The 16,485-nt window shown below is 34.4% G+C and overlaps 1 protein-coding gene across 11 annotated transcripts in view; it reads left to right on the top strand.

Annotated features, from left to right (window-relative positions):
- SOX6 (SRY-box transcription factor 6) overlaps positions 1 to 16,485 on the top strand; it is a 369,094-nt gene that overhangs the window by 182,499 nt on the left and 170,110 nt on the right. For all 11 annotated transcript variants that reach the window (XM_053944612.1, XM_053944613.1, XM_053944608.1 and 8 more), the window contains one exon: positions 12,987 to 13,076. In XM_053944612.1, the coding sequence (XP_053800587.1) occupies positions 12,987 to 13,076 (90 nt within the window). The remainder of the gene's footprint in view (positions 1 to 12,986; positions 13,077 to 16,485) is intronic.

The following is a 16,485-nucleotide window of genomic DNA, read 5'->3' on the forward strand; positions in this document are numbered from 1 at the left end:
GAACAGTTCCCCAGGGCAGTGGTCACAGCACCAAGCCTGACAGAGCCAGAAGTGTTTGGACAATGCTCCCAAGAACATGATGTGACTCTTGGGGTGTCCTGTGCAGGGCCAGGAGCTGGGCTCCATGATCTGAGTCTCTTCCTACTCTGAAAATTCTGTGAATATAATGATTTTTCAATATACTATGTCATTTAGCATTCAAAGAAATATATTTCCTGCCTGTCCTGCTCTTTGGAATAAATATATCTAAGACCATAAACCAGAACTTAAAACTGAATAATCTTTTGTTCTGATAACATGGAGTTTTCTACTGGTCCTAAATATAATGAGAACCCAACAAAACATCTAAACAACTAAGTCTGTATTAGATTCTTTTGCATTTGGGTAAAGAGTATACCATAAACCAACATTAATCTACAATTTCAAAATAGCTGTGTAGAATTTCATGTATGCTTAAATTTTCTGGGGAGTTATGCAGCTAAAATTCACCTCATAAATTTAAACTCCTTGTAACTCTAGAGTCTGGATTAAATCAACAAAAGCAAAGACTAAATGTTTAATACAGAAATAGTGTAAATTATCTATTTTACCTTCAATATAACTTTTAATGAAAGGTTGTGGTATAACTGAACTCCATGGACTGGTTCTTATTTGTAGTGAGGAGGATTCTGGAAAAGAAAAAATGTTATGCAGCACAACAGGAATTAAAATTAGCTTGATACAGGTACTGTGAACTTAAATGTAGTTTCCCTTCTATGTAGTTGTGAAGATTTAATTGCACTGAATAAGTTTTTGCCTTTTGTGTAGCAGATTATTAAATCTCTCAGATGTTTACAAATGAACCCAATTTTCTCCACTTTGATATTTATTGTATTACTATGTTATACATTTTGGGAAGATGTTTCTGATGTTTAATTTTTTGCTCCATCTTTGGGGGCAAAAATAATTTTCTGCTGTGGAACTGTGTTAATTAGCTCAGAGAAGTGTGACAGTGCTTGCTCTAAGCAAAGAGGGGACGTTATAGAAATCTGTCAGCTTATACATGGGTGTGTCAAGATTCGCTCTCTTAGGAGAGCAAAAGGGGGTTATTCTGTTTTGCTGCACCAGGACAGGGTGCAACATGCGCTGCTTTATTATCATTAGTGCTTTTATTTGCTGGAATCCAGTGCACTGGAACTATTTCACATTTACTCTATTTTTAATTTGGAGTGATCAGTAAACCCTTCAAATTGGTGTTGTTTCCAAATCTGGCTACTAAATCTGATTTATAGAAGTCTGTTTATATACCTGTGTATATAACCAGAGGTTTAAACAGGTTTCAAATCTTTAATTTTGCACTATGTCTGCATAATTGGTGAAAGCTTTCTTCAGTTGCCACCAAAACTTAAAACATATTAAAATATAAAATGAAACCAATTTTTGTTTCCATGTAGAAAAGTACAATTTTCTTATATGAATAAGCAATAGTTTTTTCTGTAGAAGAACTCTAATTCCTCCCTTTCAAAAACAGGATGATCCTCCATGAATATGAAACTATCCAATAACTTGTTATGTTCTTACTGGTCAACCTGAAGTTTTAGTGTCTATTAATTGCTTATTATTCAAGAAGCTCAGAAGACATGGGTATTACGCATTTGGCTAGGGTGTTGTTTTATTTTTTTCTCCAAGAATAGTCAGTGAACATGCTACAAACAAATTATTGTCTCAAAATCTTAGTAAAGAGGAAGAAAATGTAGTCAGGATGCCAACTTCACAGGTGTGAGACCAAGAATATGACTTTAAAAATGTCATTGATTTCTTAGTTGTTCAGCTTGAGGTGCTGAGGCCCTGATTCTTTTCCAGGGGACCTAACTTTGTGCAGCAGTTTATATATAGTTATATATATTATAGTCTCAATCTTTTCATTTACTTTACGTTGACACAGCTGCAGCTGTGAATGTTCAGCAGTTCCTCAAATAAAGCCCCAAGTTTTTTTAAATTGAGCTCCCAGAAAATGCAACTGCGACCCATCATTTCTCCTTTTGCAGTTCTCTCCCTCATTCATTTAGTTGCTTTGAACTTTTGCAATGAAACATAGCCAATGACTGCATGGGCAGCAGCCTCATTTGCTCTGCAGTTCCACTTTCTGCTTTCATCTGGGATTATCCCATATGCTGAATATAGCAAGAATAGCATAGAAAAATTGTGTACATATTAAAAAGTATTTAAAGAATATATCATAATGTACACAGGGGCTGAATTAGGATTTCCTGGGGAATGTTAATTCTAAGATTTCCATATCTTTACGTTACTTGACTTTAAAAAAATTAATAATGTTCTTTTATAGGAATAAAAATGATGGTTAATTTTCTCCTCTATGTATATAGGCAAATGAAAATGTGCGAATATTATTCTTGAAGTGCCTTCTTTTCTAAAATATTTTCACAGCTATTATTCCTGAAATATATATACATGGCAGTATTAGCTTAATTCTTGAACTCCATGATCTTAGAGATCTTTTCCAACCTAAACGGTTCTTTAAGTCTATGGCAAGAACTGGTGCTTGTGAGATTTGTAAACCTTTTAAAGCTCTTTTTGTTAGAATTACCTCAGGAAATTCTTGCTTGATCTGTATTTATGTTTATATAGGATATGATCATTTGTTTAAGTCAAAATTTTAGTAGTAAAAAGGGGCTACACAACTGATTTTATCAGTGTATTTTAGTGCCCTGTAAAAGACTGCATCATGTGCCATTGAGACCTTCAGAAATGGTAGAGAGGAGATTCTAGCTATTGTTTTCATTCCTCTGCATCTTTTTTTGAAATAGTTTCAAATCAAGAACATATTATTGTGCTTTCTTTGTATTATACTTTTTACATACAAAAATGCTTAAGGATTTCTCATGAAAAATTATTTTTGTTATACAATTGTTTTAATTTCAGAATATTTTATGTACGAGCTGAGTTAAGATTTTTATGCACAATATTAAGAAGCCTTCAAATAATTAAACAGATGTTTATTACTGCATTATTAGGGTAATGAGTAGAACATGATTTGGGGGAACAAAATAGAGGTCTTTTGAACCATTCGGATTTTGTTCATAAGTCATCTGGTGTCACAAATTTTGCAAGGAACATTAATCAGTTTAATAGAAACTGATTTTCCTTGCTTTTCAGGAAGTCCCCTCACTCCCATTTTCCCAAATACTCTGAAAGTAACCTGGTGTGAAGGAGCCTCCACACTTTTGGTTTTTTGTACTACCTTTTGTTTAAGATATTTTTAGTCCTCAAAACTTTATCTAGTATTCTCATATTAATTTTATAGAACTTCTACCCTGTTAAAAGATACAGTACTTAGTTGTCATTGCACTTGATAAGAGAAGGAGCAAGTCTGTGCTACCAGAGAATTTCTTGAGTTGAGATGGGACCCTCTGCCTGCTTCAGCTTGGTGCAAGAAGAGTGGTAGAGTTGTGCAATGTTAAGAGAAAAGAGAATCTGCCCCCCTGTCCTTAGTAAAATGTCTGGGTTTAGTACATAGCTGGAGAGAGGCTGGCATTCCATCTGCAACTTCTTGGGCTACTAGGGAAATAAATTTTTAAAAGAAAAGTGTCCGATGTTCAAAAAGCGTATGGTACATGATATTTTCCAGAGCAGTATAACAAAGAAACATTTAGATATTACACTCTTAATATTTATTTGAGTAATAAGGAGAAGAATGTCACTTCAGCTCAGAAGTGTTTGAGAAGAGTGGATGCCAAAGATGAGAGTGAATTGTTTAGGGCTATAAAAAGGCTGTAACAAGGTACAGAGGTAGGAGATTATGAGAAAGAATAATGAGGCCAAATATTGGGAGAAACTTCAAATCTGTTGAAGACTAAGTGGGCTGTGATGGAGCTATGCTGATGAATTCTAGCTAAGGTATTGGCTCAGTCTGTTCTTTTCCACTCGGGGAAAAAAAAAAGAGAAAATCTAGACCTGTTCAATAAAGACGTGAGGATGTGGAGGCGAAGGAAATAATGAAAATTGAGATCTGCTTCCATTAGCACAACTTTCTCCTTTTGCAAAATAACAAATATTGCAAATCCTATTGATTTCATTGCTTTGCTAGGATATACATAACAAGAGATAGGAAAATAAGTGTATCATTCTCCTTTTTCATATCAGTTTATATTGTCTTTTTACCAGGGATTGCAAGCAAATTTTGCTCCCCTTTTCTTATCTATCCCTGATTGCTGTTGTTTAAAGCTTAAAGCAAATTTGTCTTGCTCATATTATATGTTCACTTGGAAAATAAATAGAGGTGCAGATACTTAGAGAATAGGTGAATACATGTAATATACTGTATACTATCATTGTAATGCAAATAAGGGCATAACTTCAGTGAATACAGCCAATCTAACAGTAAAATATAGCTTATCATGGAATGGAGATTTTAAGTGGAGGAATGAAATGTACATGTAATTTTAATAGACTTAAAAGATATTTCTCTTGTACTAATATGCCAAAACATTGCATCCAAGCAATTACACTGACACTGGAGAAAGCTTTTTTTGACATACGGAGTGTATTGTCTAGTTCAATGTTCATGAAATTAACATTTTCCTGAAGTAATCATATACAATTAAGTGACCAAATAGTTCTGAGGCAATACAACTGTATTCCACAGGAACTAAATATATTTCTTCACACTGATCCTGCATGTTTTAGTTGAGCAGTCATTAGCATGTTTATAATGGTTCTAATTTAGCACAACATTTTCTGAATTTCATCCTTGAGTCATTTACAAATTGTTCATATTGAGTAAACAAAGGAAACAGATTGCATTTTATACTTAGTAATTTATCTGAAAGAAGAGGGGAGGGTTAATTGTCTGAAAGTTTTGCTCTGTTTGGGGAAGTGATTCTAGTCTTGCCGTGCTTGGCACACAATGCCTTTTTCCCTCTGTTCTAGGGGGAAAAGAAAAAAAAAGAATGGAGGAGTGAGTAAAATGAAAAATTAGGAGCAGGACAAGATTTGCCACTCCCAAAGGGGAGTGTGGAGCAGAACTGGAGCTGGCACGAGATTATCTAAAACAGTTGGTGCATTCCTTAATGATCAAGTGCTTGAGAAGTCCAGCTCTCTCTCACAGAGCATCTGTGTTGATGTTTATATCAGTTCCCTGCTGTATGGGAAAAGCATGCTTTCTCTTGTTGCTTTTCTAAAAATAGTATGGCATATAGCATTGTATGAGTTATTTTAAGAGAACAAAAACATTTGTAAGGTTAAAGATCCTGCTTTTTAATAAATAAATAAAAATAAAGGTCAGGACTGTATTTCAGGCAGTTCTTTCCATGAAATTCCGACTTCTTTTTTATCTGGAGTTTTGTACTGAGCAGAATTCTTTGCACTAGAGAATTCCTGTTGAAAGAAACCATTTTAGGCAGAAATGGTAGAAATTCAGACTCTACAGTTTTTCCCACTAGCCGCATCATAAAAAACAGGTCTGGAAATCACCCCCAGCTAAATTCCAGTGTTTCTGTTTAGAATGTCTGTTGTTTCATGCAAGATCTAGACCATTCAAGTAGTGCAAATTAATTCAGTGGAAAACCAGAACATTTTAATGCCTAATTATTTTTAGTGATCTTGGAGAGTTTTAATTAAAAGTTAAGAGACCTCTCCAAGCTCTTACAGTTCTAATTTTATCATATTGTGGAAACCTTGTCACTATGAAAAAATGTGCAGCAATTGGCAGATCTGCCTGGTTCCCTGTCCTAAACAAAACAATGTGTTTGGTAGTCAGTTCTCAGTTGCATTTCCATCATTGCTCTTGCAAGAAGGCATCCACTGTGAGCTGACTGCCTTTTGCATATAACTGTATTTAGGAAGTGTTCTTTGCCTTTTTCTTTTGTTTTTGTTTGGTTGGGTTTTGTTTGGGGTTTTTTCTTTTCTCTTTTTTTTTTTTTTTTTTTTTTTTTACTTTTTATTTAACTTCCTATCAAACAGAATTTGATAGGAAAGAGAATATGAGAGGAGGGAGTAAGTGACTGGCCATGATTATTTGTCTCCTTAACATTCCAAGCAAGATATAGAATTTAGGTAAGATTTTTATTTTATTTGTAGTTTCCAATAAAAAAAAAGCTAAAGCAATTAGCATCTTTTCCTGTTTTAAATGTCATGTTGGTAATTTTTGTGAAGTCACTGTATTTTTTGCTTTCCAAAAACTTGCATTTGGAGAGCTTATTAAATCAAGAAATTCTTGAGATGTTGGCCAAAGGGATCAGTTCACTGGCTAACAATGCATTGAAACACCTTATATTTTAATTTTCTGTTAGACCATGGCAATTAATTATGGTACAAGAATGGCACAGAAATTGAGAGGGATGAGATGAGATTCCCCTGACCTGCTGCTCCACTGACAGCAAGATTGAAGCCAAGCTGCTTATGAGCAAGAGGCAGTGGCACTGTATTGCAAATATGGATGTTAAGCCTTCAGGCTGTTTTTTGATTAGTTTTGTATTGTTGCCGAATCCTTTTATTTAAAGTTTATTGAGATGGAAAAGGATAATTTGTGTTTGAATGAAGAAAAAAAGGAACTATGGCAACAACAAAAATATCTATTTTAGTAATGTTACATAAATGTTACATCTTTGGATTAAAACAGAATAGATATACCATCCAGCAGTTAAGTTTCTAATAGTCATGGTTAAATTTTATTTTTCAAGTAGTGAATGAAAACATGAAGTCCTTAATTTAATTTTGAATTGTTAGAAGAATATAAAATTGTGTTCTTTCAAAGTGAATTAAATTGACCTTTTGCTTTTCTCTTTGATACAGAAATGTTAGAGTTTGCATATAATTTTAAAATACATAACATCAAGCATGAAAATGAGGAAATATTTTTATGATTTCATTCTATACTAGGTGGTTCTTTACCTCAAGGAAATGTGATTGGCAGTGAATTCACAAAAGACACATAAGCAAGCTGTTGCCATGTGCTCAGAGAGGGATCTGTTAACTAAAGATCCCAACACAAGTATATTAAAACTCATCACAGTTTTTTTAAAAAACATACTCAATTTTCTGAATATTGCACCATTTTAATGACTGGATCTAATAATAGCAAAAATGGACCTGCTGTTTTAGTTTAATTGTAAGTAACAAAGATTGACTGGACTAAAATCTAAATTCTGCTTGACTGTTATTCAGAAATATTTCATTTAGATTTTTCAACTCAGAAGAGGATTTAGTATTCTGTGAAGAATATTGAAACAAGTCCTCCTCTTTTAGATCTGTGATGTATTGCATTGTTATTATTTTAGGTGTCATGTCCTTAGTTTCACCCACTTGAAAAAAACATGTTTGCACTTGAAGCATGGGGTGAGATGTGCAAAGGTGCAAGAAGATTCAGGCCAAAAATGGTAGTCACTGTAATGTTAATTTGCAGCTTAGCTGGTTTTGGGGGAAAAAGCAGCTCTTCTGTAGAAGGAATCAAGTGCAGTAGGCCTAGTAAGCACACAAATGTCTGTCACAAGGAGTTCATAATCTTATTTAACATCCTTTCAAAGAAAAAACCGAACACAATATTCTCAAACAAATATTTCATAGATGCTGACAGGCTAATTCCACTTGTGCTGTTTTTCGTACACAGACTTAAATGAGGCATATGAAGTCTTTTGACAAAGGCTGGTCCAAAGGACACCTTTTCTCCCATGGAGCTGAAGGCAAATAAAATGTAATGAAAGTAGCTTGGGGAATATAGAACACAAGAGGTGAAGGTACTGGCAAATTGGTATTTAGTCCCTAAACTCTGCTCAAATGACATATTTTTATGTTTAACAATATCTACTAAATTATAATGGGATATGACTATAGACTTAGTCCTGAAATAGAGAGAAAGGTGCCTTTAGTTCTGTAGTATCATTCTTCTAAGATGCAGAAAATAACTTTATCCTCCTCCTCCTACTGTGGATATGATCATGTTTTAGAGCAATTTCTCTTGCAGCATGCCTGATTTCTCTGCTAAATCCTCTCCCTTGTCTTTCCCAGTGCCTGTTTCCTTGAGATGTAGCAATTCCAGATGCACGTAGAAATATGTCAGCTATACCTCTATACCTTTGATTGAATTATATTTCTGTATTGTTTATGAACTTGCTGTGCATTTGCAATCATTATTAATAAATCAATGTGCTTTTGTCTTCTGTCACAAAGTAATGTGTGGATTCAAAAAGAATTGTATGCAAAACAAGTCATGTTTTAGAACTCGTATCATTAATAATTATCAGTTTGCAGTATTGTTACAACATGTTTTGAGGGAAGCTTATTATAAAAGAAATAACAAGGCACTGCACAGTAGAAAGAATAAGACAGTTCAGTTGATTACTGGTATAGGTGTTATAAATATGCCAGTCTGTACTATAGCGTTTTATTAAGTCTCAAAAAGTCAAAGCTGATTTGAAATAATAATGTCTGACAGTCAGTGCTTTGAAGTTTTGCTGCTGCACTCTCACATTTCGGTTTTCTTTTATGTATGACTTTACCATAAAAAAACAAAAACTCACACATGGCATGAATGTTGTTTGTTTTTTTTTTTTTTTTTAATCTGTATTTCAAAGAAAGTAGTAGAAGGCTACTTTAGTGAATTAAGAGAAGGAAAAAAAAAGGAACCACCCCCCAAAAATCAATGAGGATAGGTGCAGGCCTTTGTCAGGCCCATACAGTATTCATATAAGCTATAGCTGGGGTGAGTGACTTGTTGAAGAATGTAAAAGTGAAATTAAAAGGAAAAAAACCCAGAACTGAAAAAGGGGGAGAATAAGGATGAGGCAAGAGGCAAAAGCTAGTCCTGATTCAATAAAGATGACTTTCATTCAGTCAGAAGAACTTGAGAGCTTGACTGTGATAGCTAACACGCTCACTCTTCATCACCGGCTGTGCAACAAAGAGCTGGATTCCATCCATTCCATGACTGATTGATTACCCAACGGACAAATGTTAATTCTTTTCATCGATGCTTTGTCATTGTGAAGAGATCCTTTTCATCTAACACCTAGGGTTTTTTCCCCTCAGCTTTTTTTTTTCCCTAATTATATATATCTTTTAACATCCTCTTCTCATTCACCTTTGCAAAACTGTCATGTCTAACAAGATTCTCACAGTACTTTAAACTCCTTTAGTTTACAATTAAAATTGCTAACTAAGTATGTAACAAACCGTGATATTAAATAATACTCAAAGATTTAATTTAGTCATCATAATTATACTTAACTTGTTTGCTGTCCTTGAAGGGAATTTTTTCCTTCACAAGGGAAGAATATAAAGGAAGAGAAGCTGTGTGTTTTTTAATAGAATAAATTGCTCCAGTGCAACTTCACGAGTTTGATCTTACATGTGCCAGTAGAAAATATGCTACTGTGCGGCATAAGCCTGACTGTGGTTTATAAAGTCAGTGAGAAGAGCTAAAAATGTATAAATGCTAATTTCTTTCATTGCTTCTTTTATAATTGTCTTTAGCAAGAATACCCCTGAATTTTGAAAATGTCGGGATCCACAAGGTTTTGGAATGGTGCTGGAGCAGTGCAGGGAGAGTGATGCAGTGCAGATGTGAATTTGGGCTCCTTTCTTCACTGCTCAGTGCTGGATTCCAAGTCGATGTTTTGTTTCTATAATGAGTCAAATCAGAAAATGAATCAATATGGATGAAGACATTTTACTGATGTCAGAAGATATCTCTGTAGATTTTATATGGCTGTAAAAATTACTTTTTAGTACAGAAAGGAGAAAAATCCCTTTCTGATTCACAAACCTTTTCAAAATGTGTGTTTGTGAACACGGAATACAGAACTTGAAGGGAGTCATGCCTTTCAAGTATAAGCCTTTATATTTAGTTTTGGGTCTAATGTGGAGGACCTCCAGAGGGTTTTAACCACATATCATTATTTTAAATTTGAAAAATTATGCAGAATAAACATGGTAATTGAAAATATACAGGATTTTCATAGCAACACTTTTACAATACTATAAAAAAGTTTATTAAAAGGCTCATTGTATAATCATTTTTGTAATCTTCTCAATAGCAAAATACAGGAGCTATAAATTGTGTGGTCAGATCCAGAACACAGAATTTGAAAGAGATAGGGGTGTTAAAAGAACTCTTTCTTAAGGAATTTTTCAGTCATTTGTAGAGAAAAATTCTAACTAGCAATGTGATTATATCAAAAAGGCACACAAATAGACCTGTTTTCCAATCTAGCTCTTTCCCAGTCTGTCTTTAGAAATATATTTTTTCTCCTTACATAATATAAGAACACTACAGATAAGCATGGGTGTTCTTAGGAACAGTGAGAGAAAAAATAAAACAGGTGCTTTTGAGGAAAGTAATTTATCAATTTCAGTATTATGCTAGTTATTTCTTTTTTTAACCTTTTTTGTTGAACTATTTTTTTTCTTTGTGTGAATTGAGGAAAGCATCTTATTTAAAAGCAGTAGAATACATAACTTATAGCAAACATAGAGATAAAATTCTAAAGCTTTTTTTTTTCAGGAATGAGGGGTCTGAAATTTTGGCAGGGGAGAAACACAGAAACCTCTTTTTAAACTAATCATGATATCACAAAAAAGGACAAATTATAATGTTCTATTGATAATTGATGGTTATTTCTTGATTCTCCTGTTATCAGGCCAGAACTCATAAAAATAATAAGTGCCTATTATTGTTAAAATTAAATTGTTATTATATAACTAGTATTTTAACACTGACTATTGCAACTTACAGCTCCTTAATTTTGTCTCTTTCATAGAAAGATATAATTAGTAAATAAATTAGCTTTTCTGCTGAAATATTACTTCAAAAATATTTATGAGCTGTGTTGACTTTCCATGGAGGCTTGCATGGTGAAAACGTGTTGCAATTAAAATCTGATCTTTGATCTCTTGGTAGTTACAGTTCGGTTTGCTTTCAATCAGGTTTTGTTTTGTTTGGGGTTTTTGTTCGTTTGTTTATGTCAAAGGAGTTATACTAATGAATTTTTAGGCTGAAATGATTTGTACCCTAAAATATGATTGGCCATATGACTATTCTCTTCCTTAAAACTTCTCCGTAAATCTTTAACTCCTCCTTTTGTGACCTCTTTGAATGTCTCTCCTCCCTCTGAGTATTTTTGGAATCATCTGAAGTGGAACAAACTGTTACCCATTGCAATTATATGATCTGTGTTGCCATTCTTAAATCTGGGCAATTTGCTTTTGCTTTCACATGTGTGAGTGCTTGTACTGGGACTACTGAAATGAGAATTTCAGCTGTGATTTGATCTTAATCTGCCAGTAATTTAGTGGAAGACTGAATTTGGCCTTCTCGTACAACTCACTGTTAATTTGTGACTGGAGTAGGACCAGTACAAAAATAATTAAAATTTGGAATATTAGTAGCTACTTAGAAAGCATTGTGCCAATTGGTCTTCTCAAGCAAGTGGCCCCTTGCTATTAGAGTTTCTAGGAAGAGAAGGTGTGTGGCTGTTTCCCAAGGAACATTGTGCTCAGCACTCACACACCACAGGGTGATGTATGGTCTTACAACAAAGCCCTTTGCTACAATTTGGTTTGGGAACAGAGTTACATGTAGGTAGGTTTTGGTATTTTGCAAACTTGCCCTAAGGGTTTCCAAGGAGTTTAGCACAGACATTGTTGGTGAGTGCCTACAGGTGAAAGCAAGCACACAAATTTTAATAGAGATTTTATTATTACTAACTGGGAAGGAAAAATAAGTGTTGAGTTGTTTGTGACGTTTTCTTGATAATTGTTTAGAAATCCGAATTGTGCTTCTTAAAAGTCATAAAAACCCACATCACATCAACCACAGAATCATAGAATGGCCTGGGTTGGAGGGACCTTAAAGATCATTTTATTCCAACTCCCCTGCCATGGGCAGGGACACCTTCCACTAGATCAGGTCACTCAGAGTCCTATCCAGCCTGGCCTTGATCACTGCCAGGGAATGAGGCATGTACAGCTTCTCTGGGCAACCTGTGCCAGTGCCTCACCACCCTCACAATAAACAATTTTCTACTAATATAAACTCTAAACCTACTCTCTTTCAGTTTGAAGCCATTCTCCTTGAGCCGCCACTACATTCTCTTGTAAATAGTCTCTCTCCATCTTTCCTGTAGGCTCCCTGCAGGAGAATTTGCAGTCTTGTAGGCTCCCTTCATAACAATTTCTATCTTAAAAATCACCTTTTCTAGGTATCTGCAAGGTTATCTATAATTTAGATATCAGAGCCAATTAGTTTAATTTAGGAACTGAAAAAAAACCTTTAGAATTTATTGGAGTTTTTTATGCTCAATATAAAATTTTGTAGCGGGATTAGGGTCTGATCACAGGAAGCTTACTAGGACCAATCTTTTACTTTCTCCAAAGTGTAATGACTTCAGTGACAGTTTTGCCTCCAGAAGGCCTCCCAGGCTGGGGCAAAGCCTTGAAATGCATTCTGAAGTTGACATGATGAAAGCCTATGTTCTAATCATTGCATGTTGTTTGTAGCATACTGAGAAAATTTCTGATACTGTGAACATCAAATATGTAGAGTGCTTTCATGAATTCCATGGGGACATTATATGAATAACTTTTGCATTGACATGGGTATAAAAATGGGTTTCAGATGTCACTGTGTGCCAAATTTCCAAAAAAAAACTACTAAATCTTCATGTATAATTTTGAGTGTACAATCATTCTCAAATGAAAAAGACAGAATTCGTATATACATTGGCAATCTATGCATGTAAATTGGCAGTTAGCATGCATAAATTCTCAATGAAGTTTTCCTTTCAATTAGACCCTTGTTAAATCCATAGTAACTCCATTAACCCCAGGGGAATTACTTTGGATTTAAAATGCAGTTAAATAAGAACTATGTTTGGCTGCAAGTTCATTTCCTTTCTAAGCTGTGGTTCAAATGGTACTGGGAGAACAGTCTTAAAATGAAGGTGGCACCTGTAAGACTATGTTTCATAATTTTTTTTTTTTTTTTTTAATAGATTCATCCTGTATGGAAAAGCTACTTTCTAAAGACTGGAAGGAGAAGATGGAAAAATTAAACACAAGTGATCTCCTTGGAGAAATTAAAGGTATCTCACTAGATCAAATTTTAAATGGTTGCATATATTTTAAGAAAGGGATTGAGGATTTTTGAAATTTCAGAAAAAAAAATAGAAATAGCTGTCATGACTAGAGGGTGCCATGACTGATGAGTGTGCAAAAAAAAAAATGGAGTATGTCATAATCAGTTATAGGCAGTATCAGGGATGTTATCACAAAACACCAGGTTAGTTACATTAGTTCACTGACATCAGCCATATATCTCTGAGCAGAGGAAGAGGAAGAAATGCAGAGTTATCAGTACTTGGTACTGCTTCTTCCCAGTTGCACAAACTGTGTGTAGAAATAGCTTTCAGATTATAAAGGGTGGTAATTGTGCCATTGCTATTCTACATCTTTGATTCAAAATTGAAAAAAATTGTTTCTATTAATCCCGTTATGCAGAGAAAGAGCAGGTCTGGATACAATTTGGGACTTACTGAAATCAGTGCAAAATTTGTTGTATCTGTGGGCAATAATTTCCAGTAGTCTCATTATTTCTTGAGCCAGAATCCTAGGAAAAGTGAAAATCTCTTGACAATTAAGTAGTAGGTATAAAACTTGAAGTGTTTTCCTTCACCCATCAATTCTTCCAAGCATTTTCTTAGTCAGAAGAAATTCAGTGTTATTGATTAAGCAACAAATTTAACATGTGCTTTTTTTGTGCTGTGAGAAGGGGTCATAAGACATGTTTGAGGAGTACACAAAGTACCCAAGATTTATTTCTCTTCATTTGTATAATTTTGTTAAACAGCACTAAAAAGATGTAGGATCAAAAAGTCATGTTCATCATGTTAATAAAACTTTTCCATAAAATTATTTAATGTAAAAAAATATATATATTCTATTTGATGAAAATTGATGCTTAGGGATTTAAATTTCCACTAGGGAAATTCAGGTCAGTTCCAATTTTTTTTATTTTATTATACAAGTAGATGAAAGATTGGCTCTTTTTAATAAATAAGTTATAATTGGTTCCTTCAGGACCAAAAATCTGTTGGATTCTCCTGATTGTTCTGGTAGAATTATGGCAATGCATATATGTTAGGCAGGTAAGAAATCCCATAGTAATATCAGTGATAGAAATATAGCATACAATTTTGCAGAAACATGTTAAAATTGACTGCAATTAAAAAAAAAATATGTCTTGAAATCACAATCTATTTAAAGCCATATTGTCTCTTAATACTGTGGAAAACATTGAATGCTAGTTGAATTATTATTGTCTATTAATTGCAAAATATAGCTATTTAGTCTTTAAATAGAAACTACTTGAAAGCTATTAGCGAATCAAATTTAAAAGAGGTGGCATCTCTAACAATGCAGAATAATGTTCTTTATTCTTTTATATGGCACAAAATGCTTTCTAATGACATCTCAATTATTGAAATAGAAAGGTTTGTTTTTCTGGATTTACATTGTTCCTCCTATTTTCCTAGCATATATGCTCTCTGCAGAGTGAGTGGGTAGAGTTCTTGCCTCTCATTCTTTTCTCATCTCTCTACAAAGCACTCTCACTCAGATTTGGAAGAAATCTCAACTACCTTTTCCGGGGGAATAGTCCATTAAGTGTGTAAAAAGGATCCTCAGATTAGGCTCAGAAGATTTATGTGTTGCTAGTCCCTCAGTTAGTTTCCACAACCCATTTCCTGTGTAACCTGTCCTTAAGTTGCCATAAAATTTGCAATATTCATCCATGCTGCTCGTTGGCTTCCAGCAAGATGCAATGCTGAATCTTTGCTACTGCAGCTGCATTTATTTTTTTAAAAATAGAACCAACATGGAAGACAAAATATGGTTGCTGTTATGTTGTGTTTTACACTTCAGACCTCTTGACAAAGGCATTAGTGTCATTTTATAGGAGAAGAAAACTAGGTGCAGGGTTACATAGCATACATACCTGTTCCTGGAGTAGGAACAGGTCTGAAGTTGGAATCCTTTCCTTTGGGCTCCCAAACCCATGACCTAACCACTGTCTCCAGGCTGGTTACCTCTGAGCCAATAAAACCACTATTAACCCAATAGTCTGCTATTAACTCCTATCAGCATTTGTGTACCTTAAATCATCTCAGAAAGGAGAAAAAAATCCACAGACAAATAACAATCTAGCACATGGCAGCATGAAAACCTGATTACATGAAAGGAACAAAACAAATTAGGGGAAGCATACTTTAAAATAAATCCTTTTGTTGTTCAAGGTGGTAGATTCCACAATCATGAAGCTCATTTTCATGGTGATGATTGAATTTCCAGCAAAGTAATTGGTAGGGCATTCTGGGATCTGAAAGAACTACATTTGAAAATTTGTTGTCTTTGAGAGGTCAAATATATTTTTCCTCAATTTCCATTAGATTCTAAATAATTTTATTGAATTGAACTTGTACAGAATTTCTGCTCATATTACAGAGAGTCTAACTTAGAGACATGAAGTTATGTGGTAAAAATAAATCAATGAATTCATTAGAGGGAAAAAAAAAGTTGATTATAAGAAAGGAAGTTGTGGTCCTGTGAGGAGCTGCTCTTTGCACTGACTGTTACTGGGAGTTGTTTATTTTAGAGAGAAGGTGTCGTTCTCACTAAGGATAACCTGAGCACATATTCTTCCTCTGTGTCTGCACAACCACAGCCCTTCCCCTTTAGTGAAAGACTAGCATCTTGGTTGTGGGAAGGCAGTTCACTAAGAATCAGTGCCAGAAAAAAGGATGAAAGCAGGAAAAAAAAAATGTACCACTGACAAAAACTGTTTCTATTCATGTTTGGGAAGCACACAGACAAGAAGAAAAGATAATTGGCTGAGAGAAACAAATAAAAACGGTATTTTCTTGCTTTACCTTCTATATTTAGAACACAATAGTGTTAATCAAGATATAATTATAAACTATATCTATTAATTCAGACAATAGAGGCCAATACAAAAGTAACAAACAGTGAATAATTCATTTTTTCTTGGTGTGGGATTGTTCCTGTTCACAATTACTCTTGCATAGTGTGCCTCACTTGTAAAATTGCTTTTGCTGAGTTTCTTTATTAAGATTTCAGTTATTAAGAATGGTCCAGATTCTTCCTTGAATTCCAGCCAAACAAGCCATTGACTTCAGGGAGGTTGCCTGAAACTGAGGAGAATCTGCCAGAATGCTTTGTAGCCAAATTCCAGTGGTTAAATAAGTCTGCTTGTTCATTTGATATGTTTATAAATGAAACACATAGGTCAAGTTTTCAAATGTCTCTGAAGCAGTTGACCTGAGTTAAATGCCTTGCTCACCTGGAAAAAAAAAAAAATCCCAGAGTTGTCTGTGCAAATCATTTGATTGTATCCTATTTGCCAGGGTGTGCATGCAAATGGATTTATTTAAGGTACACAAGCAATTTGTTAGGCTTACATCTGGCTTTTGCAGTATT

The sequence above is a fragment of the Vidua chalybeata genome, chromosome 6 (assembly GCF_026979565.1).
Source record: "Vidua chalybeata isolate OUT-0048 chromosome 6, bVidCha1 merged haplotype, whole genome shotgun sequence".
Classification (NCBI taxonomy): Eukaryota; Metazoa; Chordata; class Aves; order Passeriformes; family Viduidae; genus Vidua; species Vidua chalybeata.